The 27845-nt window shown below is 41.1% G+C and overlaps 1 protein-coding gene across 1 annotated transcript in view; it reads right to left on the bottom strand.

Moving 5' to 3' along the window:
* LOC134341008 (uncharacterized) overlaps positions 1 to 27845 on the bottom strand; it is a 257807-nt gene that overhangs the window by 199001 nt on the left and 30961 nt on the right. The window contains exons 8-14 of the mRNA XM_063038698.1: positions 25183 to 25265; positions 23021 to 23115; positions 22028 to 22090; positions 20371 to 20425; positions 18509 to 18674; positions 4465 to 4501; positions 4119 to 4287 (exon numbers count right to left, since the gene is read on the bottom strand). Of these exons, the coding sequence (XP_062894768.1) occupies positions 4119 to 4287; positions 4465 to 4501; positions 18509 to 18674; positions 20371 to 20425; positions 22028 to 22090; positions 23021 to 23115; positions 25183 to 25265 (668 nt within the window). The remainder of the gene's footprint in view (positions 1 to 4118; positions 4288 to 4464; positions 4502 to 18508; positions 18675 to 20370; positions 20426 to 22027; positions 22091 to 23020; positions 23116 to 25182; positions 25266 to 27845) is intronic.

Raw genomic sequence — 27845 nt, 5'->3', positions numbered from 1 at the left:
TGTGTTTAAATTTTAAAAAAAATAGAAGTGTCATTTATCATCCTTCTATTAAATTTGAAAAGACTTGGAGGCCACTTATTCAACACTTCCATATGATGTAATTTGACCTTTTCCAAACCTATTAATTTCAAATATATGGAGAGAAGAGCGGAATTAATGACACTAACGGTCCTATTTGACGTAACATAACAGCCCATGTCTTTTTCTTTTATTAGTTTAGTTGCTTAGTATTGTTTAGTTTAGTTTTTTTGGGGGGGGTATTCTGTGTTTTTTTTATTTTCTTTTTCTATGCTATTTTTACATTTTTTTAACTTATATTTGTATTCGTATTTTGCAAGACTTTGGGAGGTTTAATATTCGTGTGTTAACTGAGTTTATATTTTTATATGCTAATTATTAATAATGTAATCCCAATAGCTTTGTATTAATATTATGTTATGTTTAGCATTTTGATTTCAATAAAAAGATTGGAAAAGTAAAGTTAATGCTATTGTCCTGACCTATACCATCGCCTCTCGAAGTCCAACCCTACATCCCCATCATGAGAGGTGGAAATGGGCACAGCTAGCCACCAGGGTCCGGTGAAGCTTTACAGGCCAATTCCCTGTACAATCAATACAATGGATTGCAGAAACACTGATGAACTCCAACCATAGCATCGGCTTTGGGTGATGGAGACGTGAGGCCAGTGGATCGGAGGGCCTGAGGAGAAGAAGATGAAGAACCCTACCAGTAACTGAGGGGTCTGTGGACCTCAGGTTGGGAACTCCTGCTCTGTAGACATTTCTCATTTCTCCTGAGTGGTTGAAAGCTCAAATTTCATTATACTCAATACAAACTTGAGATTCATCTCCTTACAGGCAGCCTCAGAACAAAGAGACCATTAAAAAAGACCATCAAGCACACATTGTGCGGAAAAAAAACTAATCATGCTAACAGCAAAAGTAAACAAAAACAGTCAGAGCTGACGTCCACAGCCACGAAACCAGTCATCACTGCAGCCAATTCAGAAGCCCATTAGTGGCCGGCCACGGCCTTGGTTCAGTGTGGGGACAAGTAAATCTCACGGAGCAGTGAGCTGAACTGGCCTGTCCCTCCCCCTCAGCCTCGACACCCTGACCTTTGCAATCTGGCCCAGCTTAAATGAGCCAAACCTCCAGTCTTTCCTCACTGGGCCCCACTGCTTCAATTCAGCCTGTACCTGACCTTTCCAATTGATAAAAACCTTTGATACAGATCTCTGGCTTCAGACATTCCAGATAGGGAATAGTTAAAACAAAGAGCTCCTCTAACAACACTTGGGATGAAGTAGGCTGGACTTGCATATTACATATTTTACAAAGCAGGTCTAAGGTTACTCCATCAAAAACGAAGGATCTGGTTTATAATACTGAACGAGGGGAGAAACCAGCAGCATCCAGTCCTGATGACGCCTCGGCCTAAAGCGTTAACTATTTATTCCCCTCTAAAGATGCTGCCCGACTTGCTGGAGTTCCTCCAGCATCTTGTTTGCATTGCTGAAGATTTACAACATCTGCACAATCTCGTGTCTATTGACTTTAATTTACTGCAATGAATACTTTGTTCTCACGACTTCTGTTTGGTCACCAGATCCCAAGAATTCAAAACAAGGATTAAAAACCTAGTATTCATTTTAAAATACTTCAAACTAAACAGGGCATGGGAGTCAGGCAAAACTGATCCCACCAAACGGGGGTGATCAAGTAGCAATTTCACAATCACACATATCATCAGGCAAACTAATTTAAGATGCAAGTGAAGAAAGACTTCTTTCACAAATGTCAGCACAATGAGGTAAAAGGTACTTGAACAGAGCAGCAATAATAATGGTGCAGAACAACTAGAGGGTCTTTCCAAAACAATACAGAAGTTTACATTTAATTTTCTACATGATTAATGACAATATCCTTCAAAGAATAATCATTTCACCACAGTCAAACGCTACTACAGGTGTCCACCGCTTTCCGAACGTTCTCTTTACGACATTTTGCTTTTACGAAAGACCTACATTAGTACCTGTTTTCGTTAACCGAGAGGATATTCACTTTTACGAAAAAAGACGCTCGCTTTAAACTTGTGTTTACCCCGAGAAAGACTACCATGAAGCCTTATTTTCTATGTTTCTATGTTTCTATGAATGCGTGTACGTGCGTGCACGTGCAAATGCGTATACGTGCCGATTTTTTTCGACAAATCAATTTTGGCTCAAATTCTGTTAAGTGAAACTACACTGTACATACATTATTTCTACTTTATATAGGCTGTGTATTTATCATATCAATCCTGCTTTTACTATATGTTAGTGTTATTTTAGGTCTTATGTGCTATTTAGTATGATTTGGTAGGTTATTTTTTTGGGTCTGGGAACGCTCAAAAACTTTTCCCATATAAATTAATGGTTCTTCGCCTTATGCCATTTTGGCTTACGAACGGTTTCATAGAAACGCTCTACATTCGGATAGCAGGGGAAACCTGTATATTCCAGCTGTCAGCCTCCTTACTATCAAAGCAAAAGAAACTGAGCTAGTTTTTTTTTGCAGGATAAATACTGCAGTTACTGGCAAAACATTCAGAAATCCTTGCATTTGCATCTTGGGTAACTGCAGTAAAAAGCTAGCAAAAGTAAGTTCAGATCCCTCTGTCGCATCATCAGGTTATTGGTCCGGATCTTGGTACTAATGTTTAGCACTGTGGCTCAGAAAGTATTTCAATTTTAGTTTGTACAAGCAACTATCCTGTAATGAAAGATGGCTACACAAATGTAGTGACTGCCTGCACTTCACTGTGCAGAGCACTATTCACTAAGAACAGCCCTTCAACCATCAATAAAAGAATTTCAGGATGTATGTTGTATACATTTCTCTGACATTAAATGTACCTATTGAAACCTGTTTAAACAGAAAATTTAAATATTCTCTCCTACAGATATTTCATTTACTGAGCCAAATGACTCCTCATTATTGCACCCCAAATTTGTTTCTTTGTTTCCTGGCTATCTGGAGAAGATGAATCTCAGAGCTGTTTACTGCATACATACTTTCAGAATAAATGAACCTTTGAATGTTCATTTAGCGAACACCAGCTTCTGCAGAATATAGCCGTAATGACCATAAGACAGTAAGACACAGGAGCAGAATTAGGCCACTTGGCCCATCGAGTCTGCTCCGCCATTTCATCATGGCTGATCCCCTTTTTCCTCTCAACCCCACTCCCTGTAACCTTTGATGCCATGTCCCATCAAGAACCTATCAAGCTCTGACTAAAATACACCCAATGACCTGGCCTCCACAACTGCCTGTGGTAACAAATTCCACAAATTCACTACCCACCAGCTATGAAGTTTCTCCACATCTGTTTTAAACGGATGCCTCTCTATCCTGACGTTGTGCCCTCTTGTCCTAGACTCCCCCACCATGGGAACATCCTTTCCACATCAATTCCATCTAGGCCTTTCAACATTCGAAAAGTTTCAATGAGATCCCCCTCATCCTTCTAAATTCCAGCGTACAGGCCCAGAGCCATCAAATATTCCTCGTATGATAACCCTTTCATTCCCGGAATCATCCTTGTGTACGTCTTCTGGAACCTCTCTTCTGCCAGTATATCTTTTCTTACATGAGGAGCCCAGAACTGTTCACAATACTCAAGGTGAGGCCTCACCAGTGCCTTATAAAGCCTCAGATTCATATCCCAACTCTTGCATTCTGGACCTCTTGAAATGAATGCTAACATTGCATTTGCCTTCCTCACCACCCACTCTACCTGCAAATTAACCTTTATCTATCCTACTTGTAACCTCCTCAAAGAATGCCAACAGGTTCATCAGTTTTCCCTTAAGGAAACTATGCTAACTTTGTCCTGTGTCACCAAGTACTCCATAACCTTATCTTAATAATGGACTCCAACAGCTTCCCAACCACTGAGGTAAGGCTAACTGGTCTTTTGCTGCTTCCCTTCTTTCTTAAAGACTGGAGTAGCATTTGCATTAGAATCACACATGAACTATAGGTTAATTAAAAAGAATAGAATAAAACTTTATGATGAGGAACGGCTTTGATCGATCTAAACAGGACATTAGGAACACACTGTGAACTTACATCAAAATGGAGAGATTGATCATTCTGCTCCTGTTCTGCCTGTACATCATTATCTTTAGTGACTTCCAACCAAACATCCACAACCTTTGCTTCATCTTCTCTGGATTCATCATCTTCCTCATCATCCTCCTCAACTGGAGAGCTCTCAGAACCACTGCTTTCCTTCAAACTGTACATGAACACAGTATTCCCAACATTAGATTGAAAATCATTTTAGTAAATTCTTTCCAACATTTCACCAAACAGAGAAACATCACTTTTCAACTTATATTTTTTTTAAAGCTTAGGACATCAATGTTTGATTCCCTAAAATCAAAAACAAAATTTAATTTAAAAAATATTTTACCTGGTGTTGTCACTCTTCTGATTCCCAATTTCTTTCTCTGAACAGAAACGGAAAATGCTGGGAATTAGTACACACTTAATGCATTAAAATTTGTACTGAAACTTCAGTTCTCATAAATAGTACAGTGACTTTGTTAGGGCATTTCTTGGGGTTAGCACACACAGCAAGTGACTTCAGCCACAGATCAGTCGACATGATGCCTGCTATGTCTCATTTGTCAAATAAAAAGACTGCTTCATATCTACCAGTACTCCCTTCCAGTGACTTTGTTCATGCAACAACATCTTTGCCCGAAGTAATTCATTGTATAACCTCAACCAGTTTGTGTGTGACTAGAGATAACATTACACACCTCATCAAAATAAAAACTTGTAAAAACTGTTTCTTAATTCTTCCTGAATAAACTGAAGCATTTCAGGGCTCACAGAACCAAATTATTTCAGCAAGAATACAAATTAAACATCAAAAATTAGGTTTTGGAAAATAATAGTGGGCAACAATGGAGGTAGAGAGGATCAGTAACTTTAAATTCCTGGGTGTTATCATATCAGAAAATTTCTCCTGGGACTAGATGTGAGTGGCACTTCAAAGAAGGCATGGCAGCGCCTCTACTTTCTCTGAAGTTGCATAGATTTGGCCTGTCATCTAAAAGTTTGACAAACCTCTACAGATGCACAGTGGAGAGTATCCTGACTGGTTGCATCACGACCTGGTATGGAAACACCAATGCCCAGGAACAAAAAACCCTACAAAAAGTGCTGGATACAACCCAGTCCACCACAGGAAAAGCCCTCCGCACTATTGAGCGCATCTACAAAAACAGCACCACTACACGAAACTAATATCCAAGGCCATGCTCTCTTCCTGCTGCTGGCAGAGCAGAGGTACTGGAGCCTGACGTCCCATAACTCCAGGTTCAGGAAATTATTCCCTTCAACTATCATACGCCTGAACCGGCATGGATAACTTCACTCACAACACTGAACTGTTCATTGATCAGAACCTATGGACTCACTTTCAAGGACTCCAAAACTCATGTTCTGAGGTTTACCTATTTATTTGCTTGACATTATTATTAGCTTTTTTCTGAATGTGCACGGTTTGTCTTTTGTACGTGGATAATTTTTCATTGTACTTTGTTCTATGGATGCCCCCAAGAAAATGAATTTCAGGGTAGCGTGTGCACTTTGATAATAAATTTACTTTGAACTTTAGTTTTGTTGTTGAGTGGATGAAATTGAAACAGCAACAACTGCTTTGTTCAGATTTGTTGCAGACTATTACATTGGTGTAGACAATCTTGATTTCATGTGCAGCTAAGGAGGGGAGAAAAGGATCAGCCATAATTGAATGGAGGAGCAGACTTGACGGGCCAAATGTTCCTAAGTCTTATTGTCTTATGATTCTGATAAACATAGGAGGAAAAAATGAACTTCCTTTACAGAGCATTATTCACGTTCCTTTCCGCACATCCTGAAGAAGTTTACAGTGAAGTTATTGATCTGAAATGTAGTCACTGATGTAATGTCGGAAATGCAGCTGGCAATTCCCCCGCAGCAAGTGCACACAAACAGTAAAGTAGTAATATCCCATTATTCTGCTGATCAAGGGAGAAAACACTTCCAGGACAAAGGAGAGTCCTCCCGTTCTTCTTTGAAGAAGGGTCACAGAATTGCTTACATCCATCTGAGCGAGTAGAAAGTCCCATTTCATTTCACCTAAATGACACTTGCTCCCATCTTCGTCTTAGTATGTACACTCAGTAGCACTTTATTGGGTACACCTGTACACCTGCTCGTTAATGCAAATATCTAATCAGCCAATCATGTGGCAGCACCTCAACACATAAAAGCATGCAGACTTGGTCAAGAGGTTTAGTTGGCTGGCAAGGCTGGCCAGTGGCTGAGTAGGTGGGCTGGCTGACCAGTTGGTTTTTGGTGTGGACTGGCAGTTGGGGCTGTTGACTGAGTGGGTGGGGACTTTGGTGTGGAGGCGCCTAGTAGTTTGGAAAGGGTTAGTTTGTAGCCTATGGTTGCAAAAGGGAGAGGGGGGGAGGGCTGAGATTGAAGGGGGAGGGTGGCAGACTGTGGAATACTCCAGAAGTAAGGGTAGCCAAAAAAGGGGTGCATCAAGTGAAAGACCTGAAGTAATGGGGGGACAACAAATTGAGGAAAATGGGTGAATTGGAGGAATTTATAGTTCTGTATAAACTTAAAGGTCAGAAGGAAGGAGAAGGAGGATTTAGAGCCCTTAATCCTTTCAAAGTGGCAGCAGCATTAGAGAACCAAATAGGTAAAGGATTCCAGGCCAAGATTTTGTCTGATGGATTGCTGAAAATTTGTTGCAAGGATATTGACCAATATAACAGTGCTAAAATGGTGGGAAAATTGGTTGTGAAAGTGGAGTGTATTACTCCGAAAGAAAGGAAGGGAGTTAAGGGGGTGGTGTATGGTATTTGGTCTGGCATAACTGAAAAGGAAATTTTGGACAAAGTTAAAGGTGGTCGAGTGATTGAAGCCAAACGATTAAAATCGAGAGAAGGTCATAATTGGGATTCCCCTGTTCTTCTGGTTTTTGCAGGTGATGTTCTTCCAACTAGAGTCTATCGTGGGTGCATGTCTTATCAAGTTAGAGAATATATTAGGCTTCCCTTACGCTGTTATAATTGCCAGAGATTTGGACATGTTGCTGGTTCATGTCGAGATAAAAGAAGATGTATGAAATGTGGAGAGGATCATGATATTAAAGCATGTAAGGCAGCGGTGCCTAAATGCAGTAACTGTGGAGGGGACTATGTAGTGGCGTTCAGAGGATGTGAGTATTTTAGTAAGGCAAAGCAGATTCAGGATGTTAGTATCCAACAGAAAATATCATATGCTGAAGCAGTAAAGAAAGTTGATAGAGAGCAAAAGATAAGTAAAGAAAAGATTGGAATGATGGGGAGTCAGTTCTTTCCGAGTTCTCCAACTACGGTTCCTTCAGGCATGTTGTTGATGACTAAAGAGTCTTTTTTGGCATTTGTTGTTGATGTACTGGTCGGGGCTAAAACTACAGCCAAGAGGTCGGATATGATAAAAGTCGTTGTTGGAGCTGCAGAGAGATTCCTTGATATAAAACAGATTTCGCTGGAAAAATTACATGAGTATATGACAGACAAACAATCACTGAATACTTCCCAGTTTTTGGGATCAGAGAGTACGGAGGAGCTTTATGTGAATGAAGAGGCCAATAATTAGTATTTCGATGTTTTTAATATTACAATGGAATGCAAGAAGTTTATCTGCAAATGGTCAAGAATTAAAAAGATCTGTTGGAACTTTTAAAGACAAGCCTGATTTGATCTGTATACAGGAGACATGGTTAAAGCCTCATTTAGATTTTGTGATCCCTGGATATGATAGTTTGAGAGCTGACAGAACAGGTAAATCTGGTGGAGGGGGTGCAACTTTCATAAAAACAGGACTCCAATTTAGAAGACTTGATATTAAATCTAACCTTGAAATTGTGGCTGTGGAGGTTTGGAGCTCTTGTGGTCAAATAACTTTGATTAACTTTTATAATCCAGGTAATATGATGTTATCAGATTTGGATGAAATTATCAATAAGGTAAGATCCCCAGTAATCTGGGTTGGAGATTTCAATGCCCATATGGATAAAGTGAAAGTAAAGATAGTAATGGAGTGGTAATAGAGGAGTTTCTAGATAAATACAACATGGTACTGCTAAATGATGGAAGGCCTACAAGATTTAATATTGTAAAGAATACTTGTAGTCACTTAGACTTATCTATCACTTCCTCAAACTTAGCTAGGGTTGGGGAATGGGATGTTATGGGCAGATATACACGAGGAAGTGATCACTATCCTACATTATGTCCATTTGGTAGAAATTTGATAGTAGAAGTTGAGGAGAGGTCTGCTAGGCATAATTTTTCTTTGGCCCATTAGGATGAGTACCAGCAGAAAGCTGTGGATATAATAGAAGAGATTAACAGCAAGGGCTCCATAGACGATTGGAATGAATCCCTCTATTTATAATTCATAGAAACATAGAAAATAGGTGCAGGAGTAGGCCATTCGGCCCATCGAGCCTGCACCGCCATTCAGTATGATCATGGCTGATCATCCAACTCAGAACCCTGTACCTGCCTTCTCTCCATACCCCTGATCCCTTCAGCCACAAGGGCCATATCTAACTCCCTCTTAAATACAGCCAATGAACTGGTTTCAACTGTTTCCTGTGGCAGAGAATTCCACAGATTCACCACTCTCTGTGTGAAGAAGTTTTTCCTCATCTCGGTCCTAAAAGGCTTCCCCTTTATCCTCAAACTGTGACCCCTCATTCTGGACTTCCCCAACATCGGGAACAATCTTCCTGCACCTAGCCTGTCCAATCCCTTTAGGATTTTATATGTTTCAATCAAATCCCCCCTCAATCTTCTAAATTCCAATGAGTATAAGCCTAGTCGATCCAGTCTTTCATCATATGAAAGTCCTGCCATTCCAGGAATCAATCTGGTGAACCTTCTTTGTACAAGGATGTATCTCCTCAGATTAGGGGACCAAAACTACACACAATACTCCAGGTGTGGTCTCACCAAGGCCTTGTACAACTGCAGTAGTATCTCCCTGCTCCTGTACTCGAATCCTCTTGCTATGAATGCCAGCATACCATTCGCCTTTTTCACCGCCTGCTGTACCTGCATGCACACTTTCAATGACTGGTGTACAATGACACCCAGGTCTCGTTGCACCTCCGCTTTTCCTAATCGGCCACCATTCAGATAATAATCTGTTTTTGCCACCAAAGTGGATAACCTCACATTTATCCACATTACATTGCATCTGCCATGAATTTGCCCACTCACCTAACCTATCCAAGTCACCCTGCATCCTCTTAGCATCCTCCTCACAGCTAACACTGCCGCCCAGCTTCGTGTCATCCACAAACTTGGAGATGCTGCATTTAATTCCCTCATCTAAGTCATTAATATATATTGCAAACAACTGGGGTCTCAGCACTGAGCCTTGCGGTACCCCACTAGTCACTGCCTGCCATTCTGAAAAGGTCCCATTTATTCCCACTCTTTGCTTCCTGTCTGCCAACCAATTCTCCATCCACATCAATACCTTACCCCCAATACCGTGTGCTTTAAGTCTGCACGCTAACCTCCTGTGTGGGACCTTGTCAAATGCATTTTGAAAATCCCAATATACCACATCCACTGGTTCTCCCCTATCCACTCTACTAGTTACATCCTCAAAAAATTCTATGAGATTCGCCAGACATGATTTTCCTTTCACAAATCCATGCTGACTTTGTCCGATGATTTCACCGCTTTCCAAATGTGCTGTTATCACATCTTTGGTAACTGACTCTAGCAGTTTCCCCACCACCGATGTTAGGCTAACCGGTCTGTCCCTCTGAATATACCTCTTGCCCATCCTCTGGGTCACCCCCCCCCGTCTTTCTTCCCGGACCTCCTGTCCCATGATCCTCTCGTATCCCCTTCTGCCTATCACCTGTCCAGCTCTCGGCTCCATCCCTCCCCCTCCTGTCTTCTCCTATCATTTTGCATCTCCCCCTCCCCCTCCAGCTTTCAAATCCCTTACTCACTCTTCCTTCAGTTAGTCCTGACGAAGGGTCTCGGCCTGAAACGTCGACTGCGCTTCTTCCTATAGATGCTGCCTGGCCTGCTGCGTTCACCAGCAACTTTGATGTATGTTGCTTGAATTTCCAGCATCTGCAGAATTCCTGTTGTTTGCGGTCTATAATTCCCCGGTTTCTCTCTCCCTCCTTTTTTAAAAAGTGGGGTTACATTAGCCGCCTTCCAATCCTCAGGAACTAGTCCAGAATCTAAAGAGTTTTGAAAAATTATCACTAATGCATCCACTATTTCTTGGGCTACTTTCTTAAGCACTCTGGGATGCAGACCATCTGGCCCTGAGGATTTATCTGCCTTTAATCCCTTCAATTTACCTAACAACACTTCCCTACTAACATGTATTTCCCTCAGTTCCTCCATCTCACTGGACCCTCTATCCCCTACTATTTCCGGAAGATTATTTATGTCCTCCTTAGTGAAGACAGAACCAAAGTAGTTATTCAATTCGTCTGCCATGTCCTTGCTCCCCATAATCAATTCACCTATTTCTGTCTGTAGGGGACCTACATTTATCTGAACCAATCTTTTTCTTTTCACATATCTATAAAAGCTTTTACAGTCAGTTTTTATGTTCCCTGCCAGTTTTCTCTCATAATTTTTTTTCCCTTTCCTAGTTAAGCCCTTTGTCCTCCTCTGCTGGACTCCGAATTTCTCCCAGTCCTCAGGTAAGCCACTTTTTCTGGCTAATTTGTATGCTTCTTCTTTGGAATTGATACTATCCCTAATTTCCCTTGTCAGCCACGGGTGCACTACCTCCCCTGATTTATTCTTTTGCCAAACTGGGATGAACAATTGTTGTAGTTCATCCATGCGATCTTTAAATGCTTGCCATTGCATATCCACCGTCAATCCTTTAAGTGTCATTTGCCAGTCTATCCTAGCTAATTCACGTCTCATACCTTCAAAGTTACCCTTCTTTAAGTTCAGAACCTTTGTTTCTGAATTAACTATGTCACTCTCCATCTTAATAAAGAATTCCACCATATTATGGTCACTCTTACCCAAGGGGCCTCTCACGACAAGACTGCTAATTCACCCTTCCTCATTGCTCAATACCCAGTCTAGAATAGCCTGCTCTCTAGTTGGTTCCTCGACATGTTGGTTCAAAAAACCATCCCGCATACATTCCAAGAAATCCTCTTCCTCAGCACCCTTACCAATTTGGTTCACCCAATCTATATGTAGATTGAAGTTACCCATTATAACTGCTGTTCCTTTATTGCATACATTTCTAATTTCCTGTTTAATACCATCCCCAACCTCACTACTACTGTTAGGTGGCCTGTACACAACTCCCACCAGCGTTTTCTGCCCCTTAGTGTTATGCAGCTCTACCCATATCGATTCCACGTCCTCCTGGCTAATGTCCTTCCTTTCTATTACATTAATCTCCTCTCTAACCAGCAATGCTACCCCACCTCCTTTTCTTTCATGTCTATCCCTCCTGAATATTGAATATCCCTGAATGTTGAGCTCCCATCCCTGGTCACCCTGGAGCTATGTCTCTGTGATCCCAACTATATCATATTCATTAATAACAATCTGCACTTTTAATTCATCCACCTTGTTACGAATGCTCCTTGCATTGACACACAAAGCCTTCAGGCTCGCTTTTACAACACTCTTAGCCCTTATACAATTATGTTGAAAAGTGGCCCTTCTTGATTTTTGCCCTGGATTTGCCGGCCTGCCACTTTTACTTTTCACCTTACTACTTTTTGCTTCTACCCTCATTTTACACCCTTCTGTCTCTCTGCACTTGTTCCCATCCCCCGTTGCGAACTAACCTCCTCTCTCCAAGTCTCTTTAATTTGATTCCCACCCCACAACCATTCTAGTTTAAAGTCACCTCAGTAGCCCTCGCAAATCTCCCCGCCAGGATATTGGTCCCCCTAGGATTCAAGTGTAACCCGTCCTTTCTGAACAGGTCATACATGCACCAAAAGAGGTCCCAATGATCCAAAAACTTGAATCCCTGCCCCCTGCTCCAATCCCTCAGCCACGCATTTATCCTCCACCTCAATGCATTCCTACTCTCACTGTCGCGTGGCACAGGCAGTAATCCCGAGATAACTACCTTTGCGGTCCTTTTTCTCAACTCCCTTCCTAACTCCCTATATTCTCCTTTCAGGACCTCTTCCCTTTTCCTACCTATGTCATTGGTACCTATATGTACCACGACCTCTGGCTCCTCTCCCTCCCACTTCAGGATATCTTGGACACGATCAGAAATATCCCGGACCCTGGCACCAGGGAGGCAAACTACCATCCGGGCCTCTGGACCGCGTCCACAGAATCGCCTATCTGACCCCCTTACTATCGAGTCCCCTATTACAACTGCCCTCCTCTTCCTTTCCCTACCCTTCTGAGGTACAGGGCCGGACTCTGTGCCGGAGGCACGGCCACTGTCGCTTCCCCCAGGTAAGTTGTCGCCCCCAACAGTACTCAAACAGGAGTACCTATTGTCAAGGGGCACAGCCACCGGGGTACTCTCTATTACCTGACTCTTCCCCTTCCCCCTCCTAACCGTGACCCACTTGTCTGCCTCCCGTGGCCCTGGTGTGACCACCTGCCTGTAACTCCTCTCTATCAACTCCTCACTCTCCCTGACCAGACGAAGGTCATCGAGCTGCAGCTCCAGTTCCCTAACGCGGTCCCTTAGGAGCTGCATCTCAGCGCACCTGGTGCAGATGTGGACGTCCAGGAGGCTTGGAGACTCCAGGGCCTCCCACATCCGGCACCAAGAACAACAAACTGCCCTCACACTCATACTGCCCCTCTCCTCAAATAACAAAAAAAAATGAATACCAAACCCTTTTCGCCTCGCCCGTTTCCGCCTAAGCCTGTTGAGCCGAAGCCCTTAAGCCTTCACTCTGCTCCCAGCTCACTCCGCCGCCCGCAAACTACACTGCCCGCTGTATAAGGCTCTATTCCTTTTAAATCTTCTGCGCTTCACTGCCCGACGTCACATGCCTGCGCAGTCCCACCTCTCTGAACGCCGATGGAAAAAAAAACCGAAAAATTCAAAAATGGCTTCCTCCGCACTCCCGCTCCAAGTCTCCGACTTCCTTCTTCATCAAGTTGCTCAGTTGACTATTCCGCTACGGAATGTACTTAAGGCTTAGGTATTAGTTCCGTGGTGGAATAAAAATTGTGATTATAGCAGTAAGGAACAGAAATAGAGCTTGCAGGAAATTAAGAAATTACCCAGTGTTAGATAATATTATGGAGTATAAAAAGGAAAGAGCAGCAAGGAGAGTAATTAAAAATGCAAAGAGGGATAGTTGGAGAAGATTTTGTGGAACCCTGGGCCCCTGGACGAAATGCTATGGACGATCATTCACAGAATGTCAGGGATATATAGGAAACCATCTATCCCAGCTTCGCAGGAAGGAGATATTGAAGCTGTAACCAATAAGGAGAAGGCTGATATGTTTGTAGAAGTGTTCCAAGCGTTACACAGTTCTGGAGAGTTAGATGATTTGAGAAAGGAAATTACATTAAAGGAAAGTTGGAAATTAGACAGGAGTTTGGATGATAATAGCTCCATAAATTTGTTTTTCTCCCTTCAGGAATTGCAGGAAGCTGTCCAATCAGGTTCAAACACTTCTCCTGGTAGGGATGGACTGTGTTATGAATTGCTTAAGCATTTAGATGACTCTGTATTAATAGAAATTAATTATTTCTATTAATTCAGTGTGGAAAGAAGGAAAATTACCAGTAGAATGGAAGCATGCGGTGGTAGTTCCAGTTTTAAAGCCAAGTAAGGACGCGTCTAGTCCTAGCTCGTATCGGCCTATAGCTTTAACGTCAATGCTTTGTAAAACTATGGAACGAATGGTCACCGACAGACTTGTTTATTTTTTTGGAAAATAAGGGACATTTTGCTGCCTATCAAAATGGTTTTAGAACTGGAAGATCAACAATGGAATCTGTTGCCCTTTTAGATCGTGATATTGAAAAAGCATTTCAAAATGGAGAACTAATGGTAAGTGTATTTCTAGATATTGAAAGAGCATATGACTCACTACGGAAGGATGGCTTATTAAACTCTATGATGCGGGAATTAGAGGTAGAATGTTTAATTGGATCAAAGATTTCCTTAAGGAAAGGACAATTCAAGTAAGAATAGGTGGAACAAGCTCCAAGTCAGTTAAAATAGATAATGGTACCCCTCAAGGAAGTGTCATTAGTCTAGTTCTTTTTAATGTCATGATAAATGATATCTTTGATCAGGTAGGGACAGGATTTGGCAAATCAATGTTTGCAGACGATGGTGGAATCTGGAAAAGAGGAAGAAACATCAAGTATATATTAAGGCAGGTATAAAGGCTTTAAGATCAGTTGAAAACTGGGCTAACAAATGGGGTTTCAGGATTTCTGCTTCTAAGTCCAAATACATGATTTTTGGCTTTAGAAGAAAGATTCCTGATTTTGAATTGTGTCTATATGATTCTCCACTAGAAAGAGTCAAGGTATTCAAGTTTTTAGGTGTCTGGTTTGATGAAAGACTTACTTGGAGGGTTCATATAGATAAAACAATTGGAAAGTGTGAGAAAGTTTTAAATGTTATGAGAAGTATTGCTGGATGTGACTGGGGAGCAGGGCAGGAAACTAGGTACTTAATATATCTAGCTATGATTGGATCAGTTATAGATTATGGTTGTATTGCTTATGATTCCGCTGCTACGGCAGTTCTTGGAAAACTAAGACACAGTGCAGTCCAAAGCACTTAGACTCTGTTGTGGAGCTTTTAGAACAACATCAGTCCTGGCATTATGTGTGGAGATGGGGGAAGTGCCTCTGCATTTAAAACAAATTCAGTTGGGCCTGCAGTATTGGGTAAAACTAAATGGATTCGATCACAGCTGTCCATCAAAGTGTCTTTTGCAGGGGAAGTCGGAGCATCAAAGTAAAATTAAAAGATACCCATTTTTAGATTTGGTTAATAACTGGGCTGTGAAATTGAAACTGACTGAGGAAGACATAGTGGGCCAAATTTGCCTGCCACCCGTCCCTTTTTGGCTCCTTCCAGAACCAGAAGTAGACCTATTCCTCCTTTTTCAGCTTAAAGGAAGCAGTGCAATTTCATCAGCGTTGATCACAAATGAATATTTAAATAATAAATGGGGATCTTATCTGAAGATTTTTACTGATGGCTCAGTGGACCCAGAGAGCAGTACGACAGGATTTGGGATGTATGTGTCTCAACTTGGAGTTAAGATTGGTCACCGGGTTTCAGATGGTGTTTCTGTCTTTGCAACAGAATTATTAGCAATCCTCTGGGCCTTGTGGTGGATAGAGGACTCTCGACCACGTAGGGTTATCATCTGTTCGGATTCTGCTGCTGCCTTAGAGGCTATAAAAGGGAGTAAATTAAAAGCTCATCCTGACATAGTTATTGAGATTCTCTTAGTGTTGCTTAGAGTGGGGAAGATGGGTTGTGCAGTTAGATTTTCATGGATACCTGGGCATGCTGGGGTGGAGGGAAATGAAATTGTGGATGGCATTGCAAAGTCTTCCTTACAGAGCAGGCAAGTAGAAATTAGAGTTCCCCTAGGCAGAGCAGAATGGAGAAGTAAGATTAAAAAAGGTATAGAGAAGTGGCAGGAGGATTGGAAAAATGAATTAAGGGGCAGGCATTATTTTTCTAGTCACCCACTAGTTAAAAAGGTCTCAGACTGTTACCTTTTAAGTCGTAGAGATATGGTGAAATTTACAAGACTTAGGTTCGGGCATTGTGGGCTAAACTATTATTTAAAGATAATAGGAAAACATCCTACTGGATTATGTGACTGTGGTTGTCCAGAGACAGTCCAGCATGTTTTGCTGAGCTGTAATCGATACAAAATTGAAAGAAGCATGTTGTTCAAGAGGCTATCTGGCTTAAATTTATTTTGATGTTCTATTAAATCTTTGGCCATCAAGAGAATCAACATCTGACTGAAGAGTCTATTATTCAGTTCATACGTGAGACTAGTTTATATTCAAGAATTTGAGTTCCTTGAAGTTCTATAATTAATTATACATCCTGCGGAGGGCTACAATATGCCTAGATGCGTCTAAACAGCAGGAAATAGAAGAAGAGGTTCAGTTGCTGTTGAGACCAAACATCAGAATGGGGAACAAATATGACTTTGACCATGGAATGATGGTTGGTGCCAGGTGGGGTGGTTTGAGTATCTCAGAAACTACTGATCTCCTGGGATTTTCATGCACAAAAGTCTTTAGAGTTTACAGGAAACGGTGTGAAAAACAAAAAGACATCCAGTGAGCGGCAGTTCTGCGGTGAAAACACCTTGTTAATGAGAGAAGTCAGAGGAGAATGGCCAGACTGGTTCAAGCTGACAGGAAGGTGACAGTGACTCAAGTAACCACGAGTTACAACAGTGGTGTGCAGAAGAGCATCTCTGAATGCACAACAGGCCGAATCTTAACATGGATGGGCTACAGCAGCAAAAGACCACAAACATGGCCTCAGGTACCTACTACATCAAATAAAGTGGCCACTGAGTACATATTTCAGCATTTCAACCAGCAAAAACAGACTAAATTAAAGTTCATGATTCAGGTGAGATACCTGCCAATCGTGCCCTATTGGACAATTTAAACCAAGGGCTCACACGACATCATATGCATTAAATGGAATATCCTTACATAAAAGTCGTAAAATGAAAATTTTAGATATTTAATTATTTTAATAATGACACAATTTGACCATATCCAATGAATTTTTAACATGAAAGAATATTACAATGTGTAAATTATATTAACACAAGAGATTCTGTAGATGCTGAAAATGTTGAGTAACACACACAAAATCCTGGAGGAATCCAGGTCAGGCAGCATCTATACAAAGGAATAAACAGATAATATTTCGAACTGAGACTCTTCATCAGGGCAACTCAATATTAAACCTTTCAATCACAAAATCAATTCCTAATTTGAACATAAAAAATTCCTTCCCCGTGTTGATCAATACAGGTGGCCCCCGGTTTCCGAAAGTGCGCTTTATGACGCCTTGCTGTTACGAAAGACCTACATTAGATACCTGTTTTCGCTAACAGGTGTTTTCACTGTTACGAAAAAGCAGCGTGCGCCCGAACAGCCAAGCTGCTCCCCCGGAACCGCATTCTAGCCGCCATTGCTTAAACACGTGCTTTATCTCGATTTATTTTGTGCATCCGTTAGCAAGATGAGTTCTAAGGTATCGGAAAAGCCTAAAAGACCTCATAAGGGTGTTACACTTAGTGTAAAAGTAGACATAATTAAGCGTTTCGCCAAAGTCAGGACATTGTCTGCGCATTGAACTTGCCTGCGTCCACCATTCGCACTATTTATACGCAGAGAGAAAGGATTTTGAAAGCTGCCGATGTTACTGTTGGTTTTGCTCGTAGCAAAGTGGACTCTCTTAGCCCGCATCCAATAATGGATAAAATGGAAAGTCTATTTGCTTGAGTGGATTGATGGGTGTACAAAGCGTTGTGTTCTGTTAAGTTTTCTTATACTTAAGGAGAAATCAGTCAGTCTTTTTAATAAGCTGAAACAGAAAGCACTGGACGATGGTGATAAAAGTGTTGCGAAAGTGGAATTTAAAGGTAGTCATGGGTGGTTTGATCGGTTTCTGAGGTGAGGGCAGCTTCATAGTTTAACATTTACCGGAGAGAGTGCTTCGGCTGATACTGAAGCTGTCGAAAAATTCCCAGCAGAACTGAAGAAAATAATTACAGATTACAGGTTATTCGTATAAGCAAGTGTTTAACTGTGACAAAACTGCAATTTACTGGAGTCTTCCTGATTCCGGTAAGTGAAACTACACTGTACATACATTATTTCTACTTTATATAGGCAGTGTATTTTTATGTGTTATTTGGTATGATTTTGCAGCTTCACAGCTTAAAGGTTACTGGAGAGAATGTTTCTGCCGAGAGCGCTTCCGTGAGATTTTCGCTGCGCTAGACAGTGCTGCAGAAAAGTAATTCTACTTTATATAGGCTGTGTATTTATCATATCATTCCTGCTTTTACTATATCTTACTGTTATTTTAGGTTTTATGTGTTATTTGGCATGATTTTGTAGGTTATTTTTTGGGTCTGGGAACGCTCAAGTTTTTCCCATAAATGGTAATTGCTTATTCACTTTACGACATTCCGGCTTACGAACAGTTTCATAGGAACGCTCTACCTTCAGGTAGCGGGGGAAACCTGTACTCATTACAGTATAACCTTCATCATCATTTCCTCAGCTTTTCTGCAACATGCAAATACATCGAGTAGATCAGGGGTTCCCAACCTTTCTTATACCATGGGACTAATACCATTAGGCATGAAGCCCGTGGACCCCAGGTTGGGAGCCCCTGGCATAGGACTAGGGACTAACCTTTTGATGAAAGTACTTGCTCAGTTTGAATGAGCTCTCGCTGCTCTGTCAAACCTTTGACATTCATTCGTTTCCTCTGACATGCTTGAATAGCCAAGGAATTGGCCTTCAGAGCACGTGTATACCATCCTTTTCCACACAGAGCTCCCGCAAACAGATAATGCCCCTAAAGGAGGGAAGCATTTAGAATCAGAATCAGGTTTAATATCACTGGTATACAGTCGCATGCCGAAGTTTGGGCACCCCTGGTCAAAATTTCTGTTAATGTGAATAGCTAAGCGAGTAAAAGATGACCTGATTTCACAGCTTGTAAATGCTTTCTGTAGCCAGCTAAGAGTCTTTCAATTCTTGTTTGGGGAACTTTTGCCCATTCTTCCTTGCAAAAGGCTTCTAGTTCTGTGAGATTCTTGGGCCGTCTTGCATGCACTGCTCCTTGGAGGTCTATCCACAGATTTTCGATGATGTTTCGGTCAGGGGACTGTGAGAGCCATGGCAAACCTGCAGCTTGCGCCTCTTGAGGTAGTCCATTGTGGATTTTGAGGTGTGGTTAGGATCATTATCCTGTTGTAGAAACCATCCCCTTTTCATCTTCAGCTTTTTCACAGACGGCCAAAAAAGTTCTATTCAAAAGGTTCAAAGGAACATCTAAACAAGCCTGATGCATTTTGGAAACAAGTCCTGTGGACTGATGAAGTTGAAATAGAACTTTTTGGCTGAAATGAGCAAAGGTATGTTTGGAGAAAAAAGGATGCAGAATTTCATGAAGAGAACACCTCTCCAACTGTTAAGCAAGGGGGTGGATCGATCATGCTTTGGGCTTGTGTTGCAGCCAGTGGGAACATTTCACTGGTAGAGGGAAGAATGAATTCAATTAAATACCAGCAAATTCTGGAAGCAAACATCACACTGTCTGTCAAAAAGCTGAAGATGAAAACAGGATGGTTCTACAACAAGATAATGATCCTAAACACACCTCAAAATCCACAATGGACTACCTCAAGAGGCGCAAGCTGAAGGTTTTGCCATGGCCCTCACAGTCCCCCGACCTAAACATCATCGAAAATCTGTGGATAGACCGCAAAACAGCAGTGCATGCAAGACGGCCCAAAAATCTCATAGAACTGGAAGCCTTTTGCAAGGAAGAATGGGCGAAAATCCCCCAAACAAGCATTGAAAGACTCTTAGCTGCTTACAAAAAGCGTTTACAAGCTGTGATACTTGCCAAAGGGGGTGTTACTAAGTACTGACCATGCAGGGTACCCAAACTTTAGCTTCGGGCCCTTTTCCTTTCTTGTTAGTTTGAAACTGTAAAAGATGGAAATAAAAAAGTAATCTTGCTTAAAATATTAAAGAAATGTGTCATCTTTAACTTTATGACTTTTGGAAATCAGGTCATCTTTTACTCACTTAGCTATTCACAATAGCAGAAATTTGACCAGGGGTTCCCAAACTTCTGCATGCCACTGTATGTTGTGAAATTTGTTGTTTTGTGAAGTGGTGCTTTATAATAAAATTATAAATTACAATAAGTATATATAAAAAAGTTAAATTAAATAAGCAAGAAGAGAGGGAAAAAAGTGAGGTAGTTTTCACAGGTTCTTTGCCCATTCAGAAATCTGATTGTGGACGGGATGCTGTTCCTGAAATATGTGTCTTCAGGCTCCTGTACCTTCTCCTGAATGGTAGCATTGTGAAGACGGCATTCCTGAGCGTTTGGTATCCTTAATGATGGACGCCACCTTTTTGAGGTATCATCATCTGGAGATGTTCTCAATCCTGGGGAGGCTAGTACTCATGTAGGCACAGTTTACAACTTTCTTCAGCTTTTCCTCAGTAAGACTTAACTATCAAGTTTTACTCACCTCTATGGAATGAGGTTTCAGGACAGTGCACCGTTTTGCATCACTCCAGGCTTTTCTGCAAAGCAGAAAGCAGCCCAATGTGAAATATATGCACAACACTGTATTAGTAATAATAAAAAATACTGAGATTAACTTTAATGATCTGCATTTTTAGCCAGCATACCATATTGTTACTCAACAAAATTAATCATCCAGCATTCTTGAATTCTCTGAACAAGAAAACTCTACAAAATAATTGGCGCTGGAATGTTTGGCGACACTTGCGGGCACATCCTTGGGTGTGTTATTTGTTAACGTAATGTGAATGGATCTAAGAGTCCCTTTCATGTATATGGGAATAGTTCATTCCTTAACAAAGAGCAATGTAATAGCAGTTCAGTGTAAAATTAGCCCAAGACTCACAAGATGAACCAAATGTTCCCAAAGTATATGTTTAAATGCTTATTTCTGAATTTACTCTAGTCCAAGCCAGAAATGAACAAACATACAATCCCAAACAGTCCTATATGTTAAATCACATTGCTTAATCCTTTACTTTCAACCTAATAGACAAAAACAACGACTTCGGAAATGCCCCCAATACTACTTCACATCTCTCACATACAGTGGCATGCAAAAGATTGGGCACCCCTGGTCAAAATTTCTGTTACTGTGAATAGCTAAGTGAGTAAAAGATGAACTGATTTGATTTCCAAAAGGCATAAAGTTAAAGATGACACAGTTCTATTCAAAAGGTTCAAAGGAACATCTAAAGAAGCCTGATGCATTTTGGAAACAAGTCCTGTGGACTGATGAAGTTAAAATAGAACTTTTTGGCCCCAATGAGCAAAGGTATGTTTGGAGAAAAAAGGGTGCAGAATTTCATGAAAAGAACTGTTAGGCATGGGGGTGGATTGATTATGCCTTGGGATTGTGTTGCAGCCAGTGACACAGGGAACATTTACTGGTAGGGGGAAGAATTAATTCAATTAAATACCAGTAAATTCTGGAAGCAAACATCACACCGTCTGTAAAAAAGCCAAAGATGAAAAGAGGATGGCTTCTACAACAGGATAATGATCCTAAACACACCTCAAAATACACAATGGACTACCTCAAGAGGCGCAAGCTGCAGGTTTTGCCATGGCCCTCACAGTCCCCTGACCAATCATCGAAAATCTGTGGATAGACCTCAAAAGAGCAGTGCATGCAAGAGGGCCCAAGAATCTCATAGAACTAGAAGCCTTTGCAAGGAAGAATGGGCAAAAATCCCCCAAACAAGAATTGAAAGACTCTTAGTTGGCTACAAAAAGCGTTTACAAGCTGTGATAATTGCCAAAAGGGGTGTTACTAAGTACTGCCATGCAGGGTGCCCAAACTTTTGCTTCAGGCCCTTTTCCTTTTTTGTTATTTTGAAACTGTAAAAGATGGAAATAAAAAAGTTTTCTTGCTTAAAATATTAAAGAAATGTATCACCTTTAACTTTATGCCTTTTGGAAATCAGTTCATCTTTTACTCGCTTAGCTATTCACAGTAACAGAAATTCTGACTGGGGTACCCAAACTTTTGCATGCCACTGTACCATTACATTTCGAAGAACTGTTTTTTCCAAAAGTTGTATCCCATCTGGAACTACATTTTAGTAAAGAAAGAATACTGACAAAGAGCACAGGCTTACTTGTATTGACACAGTTGCAAATAACAATAAGATCTTTTCTCATATAGCAAATGGTTGAAGGCACTGGAAAGAAAAGTATGCTAATCAGTTTTAAGCACAACGATATTACACAAGATTACCAAAATCATAAATCATACCAGAGTTTCTGTTAATAAAATACTATAATGATGGATGAAAGGTAACAAATTTTAAATTAACTCTCTAGTAATATTTTAATAATAATCCAAAAGTTGTCTTACAAAATTGTTTTAAGAACTTCAAATGATTAAACTATCACAGAATACACAAAAAGATCTTGCAGGATTGGGAAGAAATTAAACAAGAGAAAGAGCTCAGTAATTTGTGATATCTCATTTATTTTTGATAAATTAGACAAATAGAAAAGATTAAAATGCACTATGATCAACTCTTCTATAAACATTCAACATGAAATCACAACCCGGCACTTCCCCCAGCTTGTGCATGTTTGCAAAATTACCAATACTGAACCCAAAGACTGGGCGAAGAGAGAATTCTTTCCGCTGCATTTAAATTAGGAGGCAAAGGAGAGGCTCGGCTTTTATTTGCTGGAATTTAGGAGACTGAGGGACTTGCACGAGTGACAAGTAAATAAATGGGTGAATCTTAAGGGAAAGCTACTACATAAGGTCACTATTTAAGTACAAGGCCTCACTTAAGAGGAAGATGAGATGAAATTTATTTTCAGGTTATGTGTAGTTGGATCTCTCCTTTTCAAAGGGAGCTGCAGGCAGCTTTGAATATTTATGACAGAGGCAGATATCTTTTGTAAGCAGGGGAGTCACAGGATACTGCTGGTAGGTGATAATAAGTCACAACCATCATCAATTTGGTGGCAGAGGAGGATTGAAGGATCTAGTGCGCTTCTGCTGATTATTCATTAGATACCACAACCACTGTAATTATTTTGTCTCATTCACAAGTGCACCAAAACTTTCCACATAGTCCGTGGAATCTCAGCATTGAAATTCTTACCATACACCAATGGCTTCATTCAAAGATTTCAGTGCTGATTCATAAAGCTGCTTTTTCAAATCCGCTCCCCAAAGTTTATGAAATACTTTTGCTTGCTGATTGTAAAAAGAAAATTAAAGATAATAGCAACTTCAATTTAACAATTAATTTTCAAGCCCACATAGAAATTCACCACAGATGCTATACATCCACCCCACTTTATAGGATTTTGTGCAAATTTGGTCAGCTATCTCTACAACCACAACAGATACAGCCAGCATTAAGTTGCAACAAATCAAAATGTTTCTAGGAGTGAACATCACCAATCACCTGTCCTGGGCCAGAGCACAGCCAAGAAAGCTCACCAGCACCTCTTCTTCCTCAGGAGGCTACATAAATTTGGCATGTCCCCTTCAACCCTCGCCAATTTTAACTCAAGCACTAGAGAGATTGAAAATCTGGCTGAGTGCTGCCACAATAACATTTCACTCAATGTCAGCAAGACCAAAGAGCTGATTATTGATATCAGGGAAACCAGAAATCCATGAGCCAGTCCACATCAGGGGATCAGAGGTGAAGAGGGTCAGCAACTTTAAGTTCCTCAGTGTTATAATTTCAGTGGACACGTCCTGGGCCCAGACCGCAAGTGCAATTATGAAGAAAGCACGAGAGCACCTCTATTTCTTTAGAAGTTGCAAAGTTCCGGCATGACATCTAAAACTTTGACAAACGTGTAGTGGAGAGATGTCTACTTGTATCACAGGTTGGCATGGAAACACCGATGTCCATGAACAGAAAATTCTACACAAAGTAGTGGATACAGCCCAGTCCAACACAGGTAACACCCTCCTCACCACTGAGCACACCTACAGGAGCGATGTTGCAGGAAAGCAGCTTCCATCATCAGGGACTTCCACCACCCAAGCCATGCTCACTTCTTGCTGCTACTATCAGGAATGAGGTACAGGAGCCTCAGGACCCACATGACCATGTTCAGGAACAGTTATTACCCCTTTACCATCAGGAATGAGGTACAGGAGCCTCAGGCCCCACACCACCAGGTTCAGGAACAGTTATTACCCCACAACCATCAGGAATGAGGTACAGGAGCCTCAGGCCCCACACCACCAGGTTCAGGAACAGCTATTACCTCTCAATTAGTGTGGATAACTTCTACTGTGTTTCTTATATTTATTATGATTACCCGCAAGAAAATGAATTATAGGGTCGTATATGGTAAAATACACGTACTTTGACAATAAGTTTACTTTAAACTTTGACAGCATCCTATCTTTGTAAGGCATCTCTCTGCCCGTGACTGCAAGAAACTGCAGACAGTTGTGGACACAATTCAGCACGTCACAAAAACCAGCCTCCTCTGTCTACACTTCTCACTGCCTCAGTAAAGCAGCCAGCATAATCAAAATCCCCACTCATCACTTTTCTTCCCCCTCTCACCAGGCAGAGGATACAAAAACATGAAAGCATGTAGTTCCAACTCACTGCTACACAACTACTGAATGCGCCCTAGTACCTGAGCTCAGTCCACCTCATTTATGGCCTTGCACCTCACTGTCTACCTGCACTGCACTTTCTCTGTAACTGTACAGTTTATTCTACACTCTGTTTTCCCTTGTATTACCTCACTTCATTGCTGCAATTGGATGGCACACAAACAAGTTCTTCACTGTACCTCAATAGATGTAACAATAATAAACCAATTTACCAAAGCAATCGTTCAAATTGGGTACAGTGCTCCAAATACTGCCAAGAACATGTTGTGTAACTTTGTAGATTTTTGATTTTGCTTCAAGCATGAAGTAGGTTTGATTCCCATTTAGATAAGATAGAACTTGCAAGGGGAGAATCTTAACGTGATCTTGAGCCAAAACTGATTGAATTTGATGCAATCAGTTCAGGCAAATACGTTCTGCGCTTTCTTGAGCAAGTTCTTTTACAGATGGAATATACCTACTTACAAAATTAATTTTTACATTACTGATTATAACAGTACAAATGTAATTAATAAATCATACATTATATCATTTCTTAATGCATGCATTACTAAATGACAATAGAAGAGGACTGCGGGTCTTCATAATCTAATCTAATACATTTTGATAATTACATCTCAAAAATAAGCCTAAATAATTACATTTGTTTAGACCAGCTGAATCTCTTACCTGCTCTTCCTGAAGGCATTGATCTTCAAATTGCTCAAACAAATCATTCTGGTCGATAGAATATTGTTTAATAAGGTTGAAATCTACAACGACAAAAGTTGAAATGACAGTTTCACATCAAGAACTTTGTTAACTAACATGTTCCTCAAATGACTTAAATATAATTACCTGTAATGAACATTTCATATCACCATAAGACAAAGGAGCAGAATTGGACCAGCTGGCCCATCAAGTCTGTCTTTTCTGTTTGATTGCTTTTGTTGAAAAGTCTGGTAGTATTTTATCAATGGTGAACTTAACAAATTCACCCACATGAAAGATGTAAATTAGAGTCAGGATCCAACTCTAAGATGCTGTGTCCTTGAGCAATAGGACAGCAATTCCAGAATCACAGAGTTAGACAGCATTGGATCCAACCAGAAGATGCATTACCAACGTATTCCAGTCATGATTAACACAGCTCCCTCGATCAAAAGGATTCAGCAATTCCAGAATCACAGAGTTACACAGTATTGGATCCAACCAGATGTATTACCAACATATTTCAGTCCTCATTAACACAGCTCCCTCGAGCAATAGGATTCATCAATTCCAGAATCACAGAGTTATACAGTATTGGATACAACCAGAAGATGTATTACCAACGTATTCCAGTCATGATTAACACAGCTCCCTCGATCAAAAGGACAGCAATTCTGGAATCGGCAGAGAAGCAAGCCCTCAGTGCTGACCTTCATTTGTCCCATCCGTGTACCTGTCAAAATGGACCACTCATTCCACCCTTTGTGTGGAAAAACCTGCCCCTCTGGTCACTTTCCCTTTGAACCATACAAGACCAATTGCGCGAATGTGCCAAGAGCATATGCGGCCGATAGATCGCACAGGGAATCGAATGGGGCTCCTACACGCAGGAGACACTCTTTTTTGGGGCTAATGTTCCAGTGCGCTATTTGTCTTGGTGGGCCCGGTTCATCGCCTCTGCCCAGAGTGCGGCTTGTGTGACTTCGTGAAAATGTCTCATCCTACTACTCCGTTGTCGTTCTTGTTCCCCACATCAATAACACCCCTCTCAGCTTAAATCTAAACCCTCGTTTTGGATTTCCCCACCCTATGTTCAATCTATATTACCTGTGCCCCTTAAGATCTTATCCACAACATCACCCCTCAGCCTCCTTTGCTCAAGAAAAGTCTCAGCTTATAACTCAAGCCTTCCAGCCCCAGCAATATCCTTACAAATCCTTTCTGCAGCCTCTCCCGCTTTGTCCAAAACTGTACCACACCCAATCCACAAGTTTATGATCAATGAGCAAGGAGCCTCGTACCAATGTTATTTTCATTACATTACAGTACGATACAGGCCTTTCGGCCCACATTTTGCCAACCTTACAACCTAACCCTTCCCTTCTACATAGCCCTCCATTTTTCTATCATCCATGTGCCTAAACTTCTGAAATGCCCAAACTTCTGAAATGCCCCTAACATAGCTGCCTCTACTGTGACCACCCCTGGCAGAGTGTTCCACACACCAACCACTCTCTATATTTAAAAAAAACTTACCCCTGACATTCCTCCAATCGCCTAAAACTATGGGGGAAAATGTCTCCGGCTGTCCACTTGATCTCAGCCCCTTATCATCTTGTATACAGTACTGTACAAAAGTCTTAAGCACCCTAGAATTTTTATATCGATTTTATTTTAGATAAATTTTTTTTTTAGTATCCACCCCAACCTCCCACTAAAAAAAACCCCAGGCCAACCATTCCTGTGTGTAAAAGAAAAAATCGGAGCACTCAACCCCACAGAGCTATATATATATATATATAAAAAGAAAATATAATGCCGACTACTAAAACTATAATGTAATTCACAACAAAAAACTGTAAACCTTACAGAAAAAAAAGCTGAAAGTAAGGGGGAAAAAAGGATAAACTTAATTTAAAGAGGAGTTATGAAAATATTCAAGAAAAGGTCCCCACACCTTATGAAACTTTATGTCCAAATTAAGAAGTGAATAATGAATCTTTTCAAGGTCTAAACAGGACATAATATTAGATTATTAGATTAGATTATGAGGATACTCAGTCCTCGTTTACTGTCACTTAGAAATGCATGCATTAAGAAATGATACAAGTGTATCAATGTGATATCACAAAAAAAACAGGACAAACCAAAGACTAACACTGACAAGACCACATAATTATAACATATAGTTACAGCACTACAAAGTAATACCATAATTTGATAAAGAGCAGAACATGGGAACGGTAAAAAAAAGTCTCAAAGTTCTGATCGACTTCCGATAGTCCCCGATAGCAGGCGGCAGAAGGGAGAAACTCTCCCTGCCATAAACCTCCAGGCACTGACAACTGTCGATGCATTGGAAGCACCTGACCACAGCAGACACTGAATCCGTCCGAAAACTTTGAGCCTCCGACCAGCCCTTCAACACCGAGCGCCTCAGCCCCGTCCCGGCCGCCGAGCAATAAACAAAGCCGAGGATTTGGGGCCTTCCCTTCCGGAGATTCCGGATCACACAGTAACAGCGGCAGCGAAAAAGGCATTTCAGAAGTTTCTCCAGATGTTCCTCCGTACTCTCACGTATGCCTCCATCAAATCAGGATTGTGCACGGCACCCTACTTGACAGATTACAGATATCATTCAC

This window comes from Mobula hypostoma, chromosome X2 (genome assembly GCF_963921235.1).
Source record: "Mobula hypostoma chromosome X2, sMobHyp1.1, whole genome shotgun sequence".
NCBI lineage: Eukaryota > Metazoa > Chordata > Chondrichthyes > Myliobatiformes > Myliobatidae > Mobula > Mobula hypostoma.
This window is presented reverse-complemented; position numbering and strand designations above follow the sequence as displayed.